The 16,943-nt window shown below is 37.9% G+C and overlaps 1 protein-coding gene across 1 annotated transcript; it reads right to left on the bottom strand.

Annotated features, from left to right (window-relative positions):
• Positions 1-4,480: 4,480 nt before the first annotated feature.
• Positions 4,481-14,521, bottom strand: LOC135466495 (acidic fibroblast growth factor intracellular-binding protein-like). Its single transcript, XM_064744008.1, has 10 exons — positions 14,404-14,521; positions 13,360-13,558; positions 12,250-12,376; positions 11,043-11,143; positions 10,564-10,697; positions 9,415-9,523; positions 8,935-9,004; positions 8,557-8,643; positions 7,730-7,830; positions 4,481-5,616 (listed from the first exon to the last, which is right to left on the bottom strand). The coding sequence occupies exons 1-10, from the start codon at positions 14,483-14,485 to the stop codon at positions 5,535-5,537; spliced, it is 1,092 nt and encodes a 363-aa protein (XP_064600078.1). The 5' UTR covers positions 14,486-14,521; the 3' UTR covers positions 4,481-5,534.
• Positions 14,522-16,943: the final 2,422 nt, after the last annotated feature.

The raw sequence follows: 16,943 nt of genomic DNA, 5'->3' as shown, positions 1-16,943 counted from the left end.
TCTGATTCAATCAATCGGTCATATTCTTTTTCAACATCTCCAAGCAAAGAATATGGTACAGGTCTAGCCTTCTGATATACTGGTTTAACATTATCTTTCAATGCCAATGATGCTTTAAAACCTTTAATACCATTACCTTCATACGTAAACAGTACACTGTTCTGTCGTAACAGCTCATTGAAACAATCAGAAAAATCATCAGACTGCGGTACATGTTTAGGTAACTTCTTAGTTAGACCAGCTTCATTTACAGTGAAAATACTTTGCCAATCCAATTTGATATGTTTTAACCAATCTCTACCCAATAAACATGGTTTCTGACCTTTTACAACAATCAAGTCAAGTTCTACAAGTGGGTTTTCCTCGTACTTTACAGGCACTCTAATTTCTCCCAAAATAGGTACAGGTTCATTTGTATAACTACGCAATGTGATGTTTACATTTCTGAGCGGGAACATTGTTAAACAACTTTTATACAATGTTTCAGATACAGTCGAGCGTGAGGCTCCTGTATCAAGCTCCATTTGTATGTTAGAATGTCCTACAGTAATATCTACTTTAATAGGTTTCATGCTTTGAGTTTGATTTACATTATAATTACCGTAGAGTCCAAATTCATCATGATCAAATTCAGAATTACTGTCTCTTGACTCTTCAGCATCATTTGAAATGTCCACGTATTTCGCTGAATTTCTTGATTTGAACTTACTTTGCGAATGTCCACGACCGCCTCTTGTACCTCTGCTGCCGGTATTTCCACCACTGTTAGAATTTGTGTTATCACTTTTCGGACACATGGCCTTGATATGTCCTCGCTGTCTACACCCATAACACTCAGCATCTCTCAGTCGACATTCTCCAGTACTATGGTTTCTCCCACCACAGCATTTGCAGCCATCGCCGGATGTACTACGGTGTGCTTGGTCACGACCGCGTCCTCTGCCTCGACGTCCGCCTCTCCTCCCGGGGAACAGTCGGTTCATCTCCGCCGTGCCGTCGTTCATGCTCTCTCGATTAGCGGCATTCGCTAATTCGTCCGCTAGGCATTTCCTTCTTGCTTCGTCAAATGTAAGATTTCGCACAGATAGTAGATGTGTCTGAGTACGTGACATCTTCTGATTCAGTCCCGAAACTAGCTTGTCTCGTAAGGCATCGCCTAGAAAATTGCCATAATCACAAGTAGAAGCCAATTTCTTCAGACGGACAATAAAGTCTGCCACTGATTCCTTGTCACCTTGTTTCGACACTCTGTCAAACCGAAATCTTTCTGCCATTACATTTGGAGTGGGCGCATAATGTTCTTTCAAGAGGTCCTTCAGTTCCTGATACGTTTTCGTTCTAGGGGCGTCTGGACTACACAAGTTTTTGAGAAGTTTGTATGCTTCTGGACCGATGAGCGATAAGAATAAATTTGCCTTCCTCTCGTTTTCGATGGCGTTCGCTGCCATAAAAGCGTCGCATCTGTCCGTGTAATCTTCAAAAAGTTCAACACTCTCATCAAAAACTCCTAGATTCCCGAAAACTGCCATTTTCCCTTATACGTAGGTACGTTTCGTCTCGTCGCCAGTTTTGTATATTGATCTACCGTACTAGAAAGACTTCACGCCATTCTATAGTCTAGCACAGTAATACACCAGAGAAAGATAAGACAACACGTCTTCATAGTTGAAGGCCCCAAGCCGCACTGCTTTATTCAGAGAAGACCGCGTGGCATGTACATCAGTATGCAAAGTGATACGTCACTGATACGTCACAAGACGTGATATATTACACATGGTACAGCTTACCACTTGGTACCCTATTAGTAATGCAACCTTATGGCATAAGGATCTGGAGTGCAGGTCACTAGACCATGATCACTGAGGTTGAATGTTCAAATCCAGCTCTTGCTGACTGTAATATTTATTTATTTATTTGATTGGTGTTTTACGCCGTACTCAAGAATATTTCACTTACACGACGATGGCCAGCATTATGGTGGGTGGAAACCGGGCAGAGCCCGGTGGAAACCCACGACCGGAAGCTGGAAGACCTTTCCACGTATGGTGCTGACTGTAATACGGGTATTGGACATTTTCTTTGCCAGTTATTAAAATGTAAAATACCCAAGCCTGAAATGCATGTTTTTGATGAGCCACTGAAATAGCCCACGTTTAAACAATGTAATTTTATGCCACATTTGTCAACATATGTCGGCATGTTTATTTAGAAGGGGAGGGGGAGCTCTGCTGGCCATAATGCAACACTTGTGTAATAAATTCAAACTGACAGTTCATTTTATATTAAAATTCCCCATTGAAAAGCAATGTTGTAATATAAGACATTTTCTTATTTCTTCGCTAACACAGGCAGCATTCATGCGAAACTATGGTGTGGCTGGCATAAAAAGAAAGTGGCGAGAGGGAGAATTCAGCAGAGTCAGCAGTTTTTCAGCTTTACCGACTAAGTCCATGTGTGTGATGGATGCAGAGACATGGGGGGAAATCTTCCATCAGGAGTTGCACAGATAGAGTGGTTTCATTTTCATTTCGACTTAACAAAGACAATGACCAAATTTCCAAAGGATATGCAAATATATGTATGTGCGAACAATTGATGATGCTATGGGTATTTACAGTATTTATTAATATGATTTTTATAACCCCTGGCAATTTATAAATCAAGACTGTACAACTTGAGACAGCTTCATCAAAATGCTGTTTTATGATCTCGGTCTTATTATAGGACTTGACCTCTTAATGCAATACTGAATGCACAATATTAGCTTTACAGCAAAAATCATTGAATATTGGACTTTTTTAACTTTCTATTGTACAAATTCTTCTCATTACAAGGTATACATAATTATGCTAATGTCGCTGGTTCAAAGCGAGACAAATTAACACATCACCTAAAATGAAATAGATGCATCATAAATGTCTCTGTTGAAAATCTAAGCATCCATAATTTGACATGATTGACGTATTAATTTGCGAGGCAACTAGAAATTTTAAATCATCTACAATTGTGATTATAATAGATATATTCATACCTTAAATCACTTAATATATAGTACACTTTGTGTAAATCTAAGGGATATGATATACATGGATATATATGTATGAATTATTGAAGGTATATTCTTCCACAGAATTATACCACTGTTGTTAAAGTATAAATAAATACTTTAAAACAAAGGATTGTTGTTATAAAGCCCACTTATTTAAGGATATGTAAACAGATACTGTTGGGAAACTGGATGTCATCTGTGGCTTTCATTTCCATGTGACAAAAAAAACAACTGAGACAGTGATGAAAACCCTCGATATTGGTTGGTTTGTTCTGCTTTTGAAGCTGCAGTAGGGAACACTGCCAATTTACAACAGCTCAGTTCAAGCCATTTGTTTCGTTCCTTTCTATACTAAGTCAGTTTTTGTAAACTGTAACTCTTCAACCTTTTCGACCTCCAAAGCACTTTAAGCAGTGGAACTGATGCAAACAATTGCTATGAAAATGACACTTTCGAAAATGATTTGTGTCATTCAAGAAACAAGCTTCAAAAAATTTGGCAAATTATTTCTCTACACCCCATAGTTACTTCAGAATGTTCGAAAATATTGCTCACAGAGGTGGTTGAAAAGGTTGAAGAATTAGGTTAGCTGTACTTGTGAAGCAAAAAGGTGCTTTGCAAGTACTACAGCACAACAGCAAAGAATAAAGTGTTTTGACACAGCCTGAAAGTGGCTTGTGTAGACAACAAAGACTGAGCTATCACACCAGTTAAATAGGGTGACCAAAACAGTATTGTATGTATGTATGCTTCGGATTTAACATTGTACTTAACAATTTTTCAGTCATCAGGACGAGCAGTCATTAGGCTTGTTTACATATATCTTGTCTTGTGGCAGAGCATGTCCATGCCGCCAAAATGCTGAGTGCACGATCATGCCAAAGACACCAGACATGACACCTCACCCAGTCACATTATGCTGTCACTGGGCCAACCAGTCCTGTTTTCTTGCTCTAACCTTTCAGTGCAGAGCGCCAAGCGTGGCAGCAGCAAGTACCATTTTTATAGTCTTTATTATGACCTCGGCTTTGATCCCAACTTCTCCCAACTTCCCAAGAAGACAATGTATACATCTGGCAGGAGAGTAATGTTTTCACAAACAATCAACAACAAGTGCTACAACAGTGTTAAACTTAAGAATCTTGATAGTTTCTTCCCTGTTGATCTCATTATGGATGGGCCAGCCAAAGAACTGGTGAACTTGGTGGGACTAATTTTGCTGTCTGAGGTGTCTCACCTGATACCTATGCGATAGCAATTCAGTGAGGCAGCATAACAAGTATCTTGACATTGAGACTTGCTTGCCATATGGTAAATGTCATCACATAACCAAAATCATGCTGAACATCACATCAAGCTGAGGAATACGAACAGCAGGATAGACAAATGAGAATAACTGACGAATGGTGTTAATGTAAAATAAGATAAAATAAAGAATGATTACAGTTTAATGCCACATTAATGTGGATGTGAACATTGATCAGCATCAAACCAGGGCACTTGGAAGTTCCAGCAATATTCATTATTTAATAGTGACTACAAGTTTTAGCCAGGAAGTGAGCTAAAAGGGCCCAAAGGATTGAATGACGGTTTAAGCTGATAGCAAGTAATTATTCACTGACGTATTTATTTGGTTAGTGACCAATGCTAATTTTAGATGTTTACATGTATCTGTGAAGTGTCTGAATTCAACAACTGTTTCTTGCTCAAGAACCTGACAAAGTTACATGTGAAGCCACATTTGTACCAGTGTTGGTCATATTAGAACCATATGCATACTTTAGCAATAAGTACATATACCTATATCTTCTTTAGTACATTCATGTATGCATCAATAAACAGCCAGTCAAAACAAAAACAAGTCATTCTCTCTACAGCTGACATACATTCAGTTACAAGGTATACTTGAAATGGACACAGGAATGTGAATAAAAATTAAACTTTCTGAGAAAGTCATAAATGTAGCAAATTTGAAGTAATGGCAGCAACCAGCCCTTACCAAATCATGGTTACAGGCCCTGCCAGGCCCCAATATTTGATCTTGTCTCACTGTCTTTACCTCATTGGTCAGCAAAATCAAGGAATTATTCCAGACCTGTGACTGGTGAATTATGCTCTGACAGCAACAGGAGGTTGTAAAGCCTGCAAGATTCCTGGTCTTCGTCAGAATAAAGCAGGATACCCACAGTGCAGCTTCCTTCAGTCCCCAGATCAGAGCTTTACAAACGTGTCAAGCAAATGGTTTTATTAGGTCATCTTGTGAAAACCCAACTGATGTTCCTGCACCTGACCATTCAGTGCACCATTAGTCACGCTCACTACAACATCTTGTCCATTACTGCTCTAGTACTTTCCAATGGAATCAGAAAAACAGGGTTGCTTTGTTCACAGATGAAGGGGTCCAGGAGTAGAATTGGTCTATCCTGTACCACTGCATGGTTACTACAACACTATTTACAAGGTCACGTGGTGGTTCACCTGGCTGTTACGTGTGGTACATCTGTAATATACAGCTGGATAGAGTGTTCATGTATCTCTCCCACACAGACAACAACCTTGGGTCTACCCTACAAATCAAATATAATAACACTTAGATAGTAAACCAAACACTCAGACTGTGCTCATAGCACGGTCAGGCACAGTGCTACGAAGTGAACAAGTGAAACATTCATACATTTTCACACAGAGTTTTCACACAGCATTTTCACACAGCGTTTCTCTACATGTCCTACCAAAATACCTTATATTGCAAGGAGATATGACCAGACAGACACATGTGACACAGCCTTTTAATGTACATTTGTTATCTACCAAGGTTATTTTTAAATAATGCATGATCAAGTAGGACAGTATACATTAAAAGGTTAATCTGGACACATAAAATGTAATTTAAATTGTAGGCAAGACTACTATTTTTTGACAGCTGTGCAATAGTGTAGTTACCATGCTGGCCTTTCAAGTACTAATAGACTATAAGATGTTGTTTGGTGAAGGACTTAAACAAGGACATGTCAGTTCCTGTCACCGTAATAGAGCTATTTTATCATAGCTATACAATTAAAGGTTTTGACATGTTTGGCCACTGTGAATGGTTGACAACAAACAGCATATAAGAAGCAGTTTACATGTTTAGGTTTGAAGGTGACTAGACAATGATCTTACACTTTGCATGTATTACATGTGGGATGTGCTGTTATGTTACTAATGGCATGTAGCCTTACACCTGTAAAATATAAAATTTACCCTTAAACCTGGACAACTGCATTTGAGTCTTCCTCAAAGGAATGGATATTTTAACTACATATATCAGATATGACAAGAGTGATCATAACAGTATAAAATGTAACTGTACATCCGATTAAAACACAGTATTAACTAAATGTCCGGATGTCCAAAATACTACCCTTTCAACGCCAACATTTCCAAAAATAAAAGACAGAAAAAATCAAGAAAATTTTAAAGTGAAACACAGCACCTGACTAATGTTTATATCCACTGAAAGACTACCTTTCAAAGTATCTTGAACCAGCATTAAATATTTTTTTTTCAACCAGTAAAGTTTGGGTCTTGAAATTGCGTCTTGACACAGCTTCAGCACATCTCCATGATCGCGAGAAAGGAGATGTCACATTTACTCTAGCTCTCTAATGTTGAAGGTATTTTCCGTATTATAGTCTAAGCAATTGCCCATGGCAGATAAAAGTTGTGGACTTAGGCGATGGAGGCAATAAAGTGATCAATATAGTTTTCTCGAAAATTGGGCATACTGGAAGAATGTTTCTTTCACAGCATGAACTGTAGGCCTTCTATGTCATTTACAATGAACTCCAAAGACCCTGTTTAAATAGCCTAGCTGTAGATGCACTGACGGGGTATTGCTGGTTCAGGTCGTAGCCTCTGGACGGGTTGTGCTGGTGATTTTGACCCCTATTAAATGTTTACAAAATTACAACAGGATTGTTGTACCACTAGATTCAAGCTAAATTCTGAAAGAAATGGAAATAAATCTAAGCACCAGTAGGACTGATCTAAGGATTTGACTGTCGCTGGATTTTATGCTTTAATTTTGTAGCGGTGGCTTCTAAAATGAAAGCAGTGCTGACCTAGTTATCGCAAATGTCAGAAAAAGTATCTCGGCTTGAACACCGCATTTCAATGATTTTATAAAAGAAAACAGAAAATAATATCCCTTGTATGCATGAAAAACCAAGAACCAAAATTTAAATTCTTCAGTTGTAATGAATTCAGAGAAAAAAATTATATCATAAGATTTAATTCATTTTAAGCATTGTCAGGTGAGATTCTGTCTTCTCATTCCCATAAACCTTCAGCATCCCTAATAAATTTTGCACAGACTCTGATATTTAAAAGAAATGACAGGGTGTCATGTTGCTTAATTTGGCTTCATATAGGTTGCTTCATGGCCCATTCGTGGTGTGCATTGCTTACATTACTGGTAGATCCAGTTTGAATGCAGAAATGTAGCATTCAGAAGAGCTTACAGTGCACATGAAAATACATTATTGCACTAAGAACCTGAACATGAGTAATTATGATAATAATTACCCGACTGTAATTAAATTTAAGCATGCACAAGTTTAGACTATAGTGAAGATGTATGATAAGTGTCATCAAAACTGGCGATGTAGTTTGGGAGGAGATCCATGGGGGGACACTTACTGCATAAAGAACTCCATCTGATGACAGGCCTCTTTGTAAGCTGTTAAGAAAGCTGACACATCAGCTTGATGCCACCTTAGCTGCTGGAAGGGCTCGATCAGCTGTATGAAGAAAACACACTTTCTCATTAACTCAAATGTAACAGCCTTATTCACTAGAGGGGCTGGATGCTTGAAGTGCACTTAGCTAAGCAAGCCCTTAACTACCATAACAATATGTTGCAGAGATACAGAGAGAACAAAATTCAACTTTCCCAGGCAGTGCTGATGAATGCTATGTCACACTCGAACTGCCCGTTCACCACACAACTGCCAGCCACTGGCGGTCATTCAGAAAATTTATGAAAAACTGGCTTAACAGGGCCTCAAACTTCATATTTCACATTCTTCAGGTATAATCCAAAATCCATAAAATTGTATAATGTAGCATAACCACTGAAGTACATGTATACACCTATTATTCCAAAAGTCTGTTCTGTAATGAAGCATATACATAAACAATACATTTCAACTCCATCTCCTAACATAAACTTACTAGGCAACTCATCATGAAGCTTGAGAAACTTTTCTGAGAAAAGCACATGTGTATTAAACATTGCCCACAGGTCACATTATGACATATTACGAACATAATATTGAAGGCGTTCTAGACTATCTCTCAGTTTAGACGAGTTGCAAGTTCATATCCAGCTCTTACTAGTTTGGCTGCATTCCCCAAGGCTTTAACCGAAAACCACCATCGTAAGGAAAATATCCTTCTCTAGAGCATAAAACAGTCAAAATAATCAAGCAAATAAACCAGGAACCAATTCCTAACTCCGCACAAACCTTTTCCACAATGTCTACAAATATGTCTTTTGCTTCTTTGCTGTGATTTAGTCCGTAAGCTATGTTGACAATAGTTTTGGAAAACGTCTGAAAAAGAAATGTGTTTGAATATATTATATTCATATTTCTAGCGTAAAATGATCCATAAAAATGTCAAATTATTCATCTTATGATATTGTAAATGTTATTACTATATTTAGAAAAAATGAAGCTATCCCAAAATATATACAAATCAACTGATTTATACATCAAAGCAATAATACTATATTATCTGCTCTTTATATTCAAAAGCTTTTATCCACTATTCTGTACTACTAAATGAACACCAACATTCTTTCTGGGCAGTATCCACACCATGACTATTCATCAAATACTTACTCTGAAATTACTATCCATATCTTGATAAATTTTTTCTGAGACGCAGGATTTTACATTCTGCAGAGCAATGCTGAAACAAAACAATACTCAATACTAAGGACAATGCAAAAATGGGGTCACCTGAAAATACAAGAGATTTCCCCATGGTCATGGCACCTTTACTGTATACAAGACAAAGTTAAATCACTACATTTACCATACAATCTGGCCAGGTGTAACTGAATGATTGCATATAAATGTACAACCTTATCAAACTTTCCAACACTTTAAAATTAAGAAGGAAAACATGCAACTGAGCAACATGTAAACAAGAGAAAAATCACAATGTTAACATCTTAAAAAACAGTTGATGTTGTTTTGCCCTCAGGCCACCGGTTAAGTGAATGTCCCATGTTAAAAGATACAGATATAAAAAATCTGGCTGTTCGTCTAAGATAAAAATAGTACAATAGCTTCCTTTCCTGCTGTAGGAAATCTTACCTTTTATGTTCATCCAAATACTCTTTCTCCAGCAGCATTTTAAGGTCTCTAAGTTCCTGGAGAAAGTTTCTGTCCAGGTCTACATCCATGTCTTCATGATTCTCACAGTCTGCAAGGGAGATAACTCAATGAATCACATGACCATTATGCTCTTTATGTTGTATTTTATAGCTTCTAACCTTTATTTAATACTGAAAAACTGAGAACAAGGGCAGTGTACATAATCTTTAAAAATATTTACAGTGCTGCCTCACTGGAACACCATGCTGAAGACATAATTTACAATGGGAGATGTTTAGTTCGTCTCAGAAAGAAAATCTTCATAACTTTCATCCTGATATTTCTTGATTGATTTATTTATCTGATTGGTGTTTTTTGCCATTCTCAACAATCTTTCACTTATACGACGGAGGCCAGCATTATGGTGGTTGGAAACCCGACAGGGCCCGAGGGAACCCACGACCATCCCCAGGTTGCTTGTAGACCTTCCCACGTACGGCCGGAGAGGAAGCCAGCATAAGCTGGACTTGAACTCACAGCGACCGCATGGTGAGAGACTCCTGTGTCATTATGCTGTGCTAGCGCGCTAACCGACTGAGCCAAGGAGGCCTCTGATATTTCTTGAAGCTATAAGTAAGTTTAGTCTTATAAGCCAGGCAATAACACTACTTAATGTGCTTTAGATTTATCACTTGGAATCTCACATTTACGATATAACAATGAATCATCCAAACTGACGCTTTGACCAAATAATGTGAAAACTAAAGTTAATTCCTAATTACAAATATTCAAAGTTTAATACTAATGTTCATATATGCTGCAATGCCATAAAGCTAACAGGCCTGCTAACTTCTCGGTAGAAGAACTCAGGAAAAAATCTGTCAGACACTCAGCTAGCTTTGCCTGTCTGAAGGAATTGTTACTTAATTGGAGTTCAAACAAACAGAACAAACTCGCAAAAGACAGACTTTCTCATAATGTTCTAGTTTTATGATCATAACATTCATTTTTTGACAGTTGGGTAAGAGATTAGTTTACCCAAAAGGAAATGTCCCACAAAATACTTAATAAATCAAAATAGTATGCAAATTCTGATATACCATGACTACCAGAACACAGCTGATTTTTTTCCATCAATGCTTGCCTTACCTTCAGAGCTGTATGACCAGTTGGCTATCATTTTGTCAGCACAGTGAAAGAAGTCATCGAATGTCAGGTAGGATAGCTTCTTCTTTCCGGTTTCAAACTTGTTATTGGTGATGAACACTATTGCTGCATACTGCCTAAAATAAAAAAAACATAACTGATAAAACAGAATTACACAAATACACGTAAATAACCACATATAAATTCAAAGAGCATTAAGAATGCTCGAATGTCAAACTAAATATCTACCTTAACAGGAACAACACTGAAGTTATAATATAAAATTAATTGAAGATGACTGTTTTTCAGAAAAACACATCTAAATTACAAGTAGTAGTTTCATGTCTTTCATCTGTAACAGGAAGTTAATACTGCATGGAGTGCAATAAACCTCTTTATACACGCAATGGTACAGCTCATGTACATTATGGTTTAAGCACACATCTAGAAGATAAAAACACATAAGCAGAGTTAAAACTTACTTCGCCAGCTGTTCTGACACCAGGTAATGTTTCTTGATATTTTGAACCAGGGAGCCGAGCATATCCTCTACGGTTTTGAACACTCTCTTGATGTTATCAAACTATGAGAACAAAGAGTGAGCTCCCATGCATTTTGATTCAGTATCAGGTTATTTATTTATTTATTTATCTATTTAATTTGTGTTTTTCACCGTATTCAAAAATATTTCACGTATATGATGGAGGCCAGTGTTATGGTGGGAGGAAACTGTGCAGGGTCCGAGTGAAACAAACGACCATCAGCTAGTAGACCTTCCCATACACAAGTTTCAAGCTATGCTGGCTATTCAACTGACCACTAGCTCTAATATACAAGGGTGATAACTAGCATAAGATAGGTATGACTAATGGAAGACATTTGCAGAACAAAATGTTATCCAAAAAATATGGTACAAATTTTCCAGCACAGTCCTAAGCATAACCCAGACAAAATATCTGTAATTATGTGAACACGACAGAATTCAGGGAAGCAAAGCTCAGAACGCCTTTAACCTAACAGAGTAGAGGAGACAGTTTAACCCTGTTTATGTCCCTTTTAATACACACGAGAGAAGGCTTGGCTTGGCTTAGCCTGTGCACTCAAAAAAGTTCATCTGTTTATTTGATTGGTGTTTTACACCATACTCAAGAATTTTTTTACTTAAAGCTATGTGACAGTGGCCTGCATTATGGTGGAAGGAAACTGGGCAAACCTCTTGGAAAACCAAAGACTGCCTGCAGGTTACTAGACATGAAGCCCGCATGAGCTGGACTTAAACTCATATCCACCGCATTAGTGAGAAGCTCCTTGGTCATTGTGTTGAACTCGCATGCAACTACTAGGCCATGGAGGTCTCCAGCTGTGCTCAGTATTTATGTACTGCAAGACCAGCATCCTCCATTGATAGGTTACAGCCAACATTTATTTAACTTTTATTTACAGCTCAATTACTCAAGAACACTTCTCTCACAGCAAACTTAATATGTACAATTACGTTTTATTAATGAAATGCAAATGATCTCAAAGGAACTTCATGTAAGGCCACCTCGTTTCTTTACTTCGGAACAGGTAATACATTTGAGTTGGTGTTAAAAATGTAGGCACGGTAGCTAGTGAGTTAATTCTGTTAGATTCAATAGAAACACCACTACTAACAAACAGGTTGTCAGCTGCATTATCCTCACATACCTGTCTGCGACAGCTGCGCAAAGGTACTTTGGTCTTCTCATTAACATCATCCAGATCTTTCCTGTTCCGAGCTGATAATTTCTTGCCAAGTATCTCCCGCACGACTGATGGATCAATGCTGTAGTATCTGTACAACATTAAATCATCAAGTTCATAACATATTAAATGTGTGCACACCTCCATACTTAAAACACTACATCTGCAAACTACATTAACATGTATATCTGTAATATTACCCAAATTCTTCAACCTTTTCAACCACCACAACAACTTTTATCTCAAAACATTTAGAGGGAAGTAGATGGGGTGTATTCTGAGAGAACTATTCCGTATTCTGAGGTGTACAAAAATAGCACAGTTTTATGAAGCTTGCATCTTTGAGTGACTCATGCAAATCATTTTTGGTGTCATTTTCCTAATAACTGAACACATGATAAATTCCACTTCAAAAAATGCTGCAGAGGCAGAAAAGCTTGAAGATTACAGTACATCAAGTTGGAGCAGGTGTAAGCAAGAATTTGGTAATTATTTACAATGTTTAACTTTTATATTCCTCTGAAAGAAACTATATCCACATGTATAATATTATTTACATGTAAATATAAAGTGTTCACATCAGTGTGTGCCTGTAAATATGCTAATTTCACCTCTTCATGATTTTCTTTATGGCTTCAAAAAATGCATCAATGTGTTGCATAAGAGATGACATGTAACTGGTTTCAGATACTTTCAGTGTTTTATTAGATACAATAACTGGCCTTGAACTGACAAACACTGTAACAATCTCTATTTTTTCTTTCAATAGGTCTGTTGCATAAAGCATCCAGAAGACTGTTTCCTGCATACTGTACACAAGCACTGTGGAAAACTGTACAACGGTCAATACTGCATGCATCACAGAGCAGAAAAGGTCAGTGAATACCAGTCAAATGGTGCTTTACTGGTGTCTATTATTCATCTTTCACGTTACTAAATGAATATATGCCACACAGTTGAGAACTGCAGTGCTGTCCACTTTATCCCTCAATTTCAAGTGAAGACAAGTTTCCTTCCACGAATACATTGATTTTGTCTGACTTGTGAAGATCTACAAACCACTACCAAACTCACTGCTGAATGAGAAGACGAAGTGTTGCTGTGTCTAGTTGATAGACCTGTTGGTCCACAAGTTTGGGAGGAGTCTTCAACAGACGCTCTAACGACGTAAACAGTCTGTAATAGTCCAACGTGTCACTGACAATGTCGTCAAACACACAACCAAACTTCTGTTGAACACCCCGAGCCTGTTGAAGTTTGGCAGCTTCAAATCCTAATTAAGACAAAACATATTTATACATGTACTGTAGGGCTATCATATTATTTAGTAATGACAAAATCAGATTAAATTTTTAAATTACTGAATTCAGGTGACACACTGATTCTCCATTAAAAGATCATCAGTTTTGTTGTTAGTCCTTGTGCCTTGAAATCTTGTGCTCTCTACCCACCATACTGAGTAATGAGCGTATAGTGTGCATTTGACAGTGTATATATTAACGCATTTATCAAACCTATAGTTTTTTCCTAGATGGACTCAGTGTGCTATTTAAAATTTTGACATTCATTGTAACACTGAGTCCATCGCCAACTCTCAAACAAATCGCCCCACAGCTGCGCACTCTAATTTGTTGGAGTCATCTCAATGAGGTCTGCACTGACGGCTCCCAAACTTACCTACACTAAAAGTACAAGTTCTTTTTTATGCCTTTTTGGATTAATTAAGAAAGCTGAAGATGTTCTTGCAGACGGCAATCTAAATATAAAAGCTTTTTTTGAGGATTGCAATACCAAACACAGTTGCACTTCAAACTTAGTACCGGTATTAGGTTTACAGTGCTGTAAAGACAAGGTTCTCAAATGTTCATCATAATTTAACAGCAGATTCTTCAATGAGTTACGTCACTCTACCACGTGACGTCCACCTCAACTTTACAAATCCCTCAAACTGAAATACCCATACTGCCAAGCAAGCGAGCATCATGGGCATGGCATAAATTGATAGCGCAGAGAGCCTGGTTGGCTGGTTCTGACATTTCCCAACAACAACAACAACAACATAACACAAATCTAGACCGCCATATCGGCTCTCGATTTACTGGTTATGTCTTTAGATACCTGAATAACCATTGATCCAAAGCTGATAAATGTCAGGATCAACTACAGTGTGATTTCCCACAAATATATCGACAGTTGCCATCCGTTATAGTCTCACAAAACACACTTCAACAGGGCGACTTGGCGCGTGCAACATCAAGTTGAGAGCGTGTAAAAAGCGGAACAAAATGCGGAAAACGGATTGTGTCGCCTCAGCAAGACGTCATGGAGAGGTGCATCGAAACGTGGTCTGATAAAAACGGGAAAAGAGACAAGGGACACATATATAGTGATTGTCCTTTCTTAGAGTTAACAGCCTTCGGCAAGAATCTCATAACTGTACGGTGTATAGTATTAAATTTGTTGATTGGTGTCAGATAGGTAGTGATACTTTGCAATTAATCGTGTTTTTTACGAACCACTGTACCCCATATGTCAACGCTTTCGTACATAATAATAAAAAAATAAAGTTGAATAAACAGTGCATATCTTATAAGCTTTGAAAAATCAATCAATTTGTCTAGATATCAATATTTCTCCAATATGTAGGCTAAGTGGGTCATAGTTGCATCAAGTTTCTTCATTTGACGATGAACTGTGTAAGTTCACTTTGCATGATCCTGACCTAATTTCATACTTTATATTCTTTCTTTGTTCTTTGACTGGTAGTTGCTGTTTAAGGTTGTCTTGGGAATTAGCCTTGAGATTATTGAGCTGGAACATCTTTACTGGCTGACACCTGGTAGCCTATACGAATGTCTGTTTCGACGCATAGATTCAGAGAGGATAAATAATAACCTTAGTAAGAGCAATATAGACTTTAACCTTGGGAGTCCAATAAATAAATAAATAAATCAGTCAATAAATGCCCATGCCTAACACCTCGATTGCCCACCGACTATTTCTTTCATCAGTGATATATTTGGTGCCGTCATTCGATGGCTCCTCGCCTGGCTGTATATAGTGCGTTCCTTCAGGTGCTTAGTCTCGGTTTCTGACCTTGCAAGGTTCTCAACAACTAGACCTATAGGGCTGATAAATTCAGGCTTGCATGACATGTTTCCTTCATGACTCATGACCATGCAGCCTCTGGCTATCAGGCCTGTAGGCCTATAAACTGACGGCTTCTGATCACTCATTGGTCCAAGCAGGTATAGGCCTACTTATAGTACGGAAACGTATCTCGATTAGGCCTACATACTGAATCTTTGCAGACAACACGTAGGCCTAACTGCAGTTTCCAAAGCAAAAATGTGTGTAGCCCTTTAAAACTTATATAACTGCATGGACAATGAAGCTCAAACTCATTCCTGGCCATACATAATCAATAACATTGTTCTTGTCAGAGTACACTCAAGAAATTAGTCTCTTGTCTCATTGATGCTAGAATGTATTCTGATATTGTAACACATTATTCTGTTAAATATAACACACATGTTCTATTAATTCAACATAAAGACTCAAGTCGCAACTTGAGCATGGTCTTGGGTTTACCCAGGGCTCTGTCCGCTTTGCTCCTACCATAATGCTGGCCGCCGTCGTATAAGTGAAGTATTCTTGAATACAGCGTAAAACACCAATCAAATAAATAAACAAAGATTCTATTAGGTTAACAGGATCTTAAGTTGAATATGAGGAAGTATTATGTTATTATAACAGAATACATTCTAGCATCACTCAAACAATAGACTTTCTGTTAAATTAACAAATTAATTTTCTGAGTGTACAAGGGCTACTGGCCGTTAAGACCATATATGTGTATTCTGAAGAATTCAAATTTTACTGCACTGTTATACCCGAAATGGAATTGTATGGAGTAAAACCCTAATTAAACAAAAAAAGTTTTTTCAAATTTTAAAAAATTTAAAAAACCAGGAAAGATGTCAAAGTTTCTGCCCAGGAAATACAGGAGTTGTGGTCAGCATAGGGCGTATAGTTTCAACAATAAAACATTCGCTTTCATTTCCGTCAATACACCTGGAAATAATTATGCGTCCCGTTCCCGGTTCTTTTGCTGGATTAGCATTATTGTTAGTCCGCCTCAGTGAAGTAATTAATTATATCGCAGGTCTTAACATCATCTTCGGAGGACTACTCTCCCATGACCAGCAGTATATTGGAGTTCGCGTTTTCAAATCCAGGGTTATACTCTGATCTAACCTTATGACTAAGACAATACGGTTCAAGAAATTGACGAATTTATTGGTACATGTAGGTTGATGGTGAATGTAACGCCATAGTCAGGAATGTTTCACTTATATAATGGCGGTCATGCAGGTTTATGGATGGAGGAAACCGGAATAGCCCGAAGAAATCACTAACACAAAGGTGCAGCGGAAACTGTGAGAGCTGGATTTGAACCCTTCAAATGTCAAGAACAGGGTGGTCTCAGCGAGCAAAGCGTTTTCATTATCTGAGTCGTCGAGGCCCCGGGTTCTATATACTGTTTTTACTGTGGTAAGTGCCAACATTTGTGCTTATCTTCACGCTCCATAAAGCAACAGACAACTTTTCGATAGCTTCATATAAAGAAACATGTAAAGGTGTTTCACGGTAACCTG

This window comes from Liolophura sinensis, chromosome 6 (assembly GCF_032854445.1).
Source record: "Liolophura sinensis isolate JHLJ2023 chromosome 6, CUHK_Ljap_v2, whole genome shotgun sequence".
Lineage (NCBI taxonomy): Eukaryota > Metazoa > Mollusca > Polyplacophora > Chitonida > Chitonidae > Liolophura > Liolophura sinensis.
Note: the sequence above shows the minus strand (reverse complement) of the source record. Positions and strands in the feature narration are given on the sequence as shown.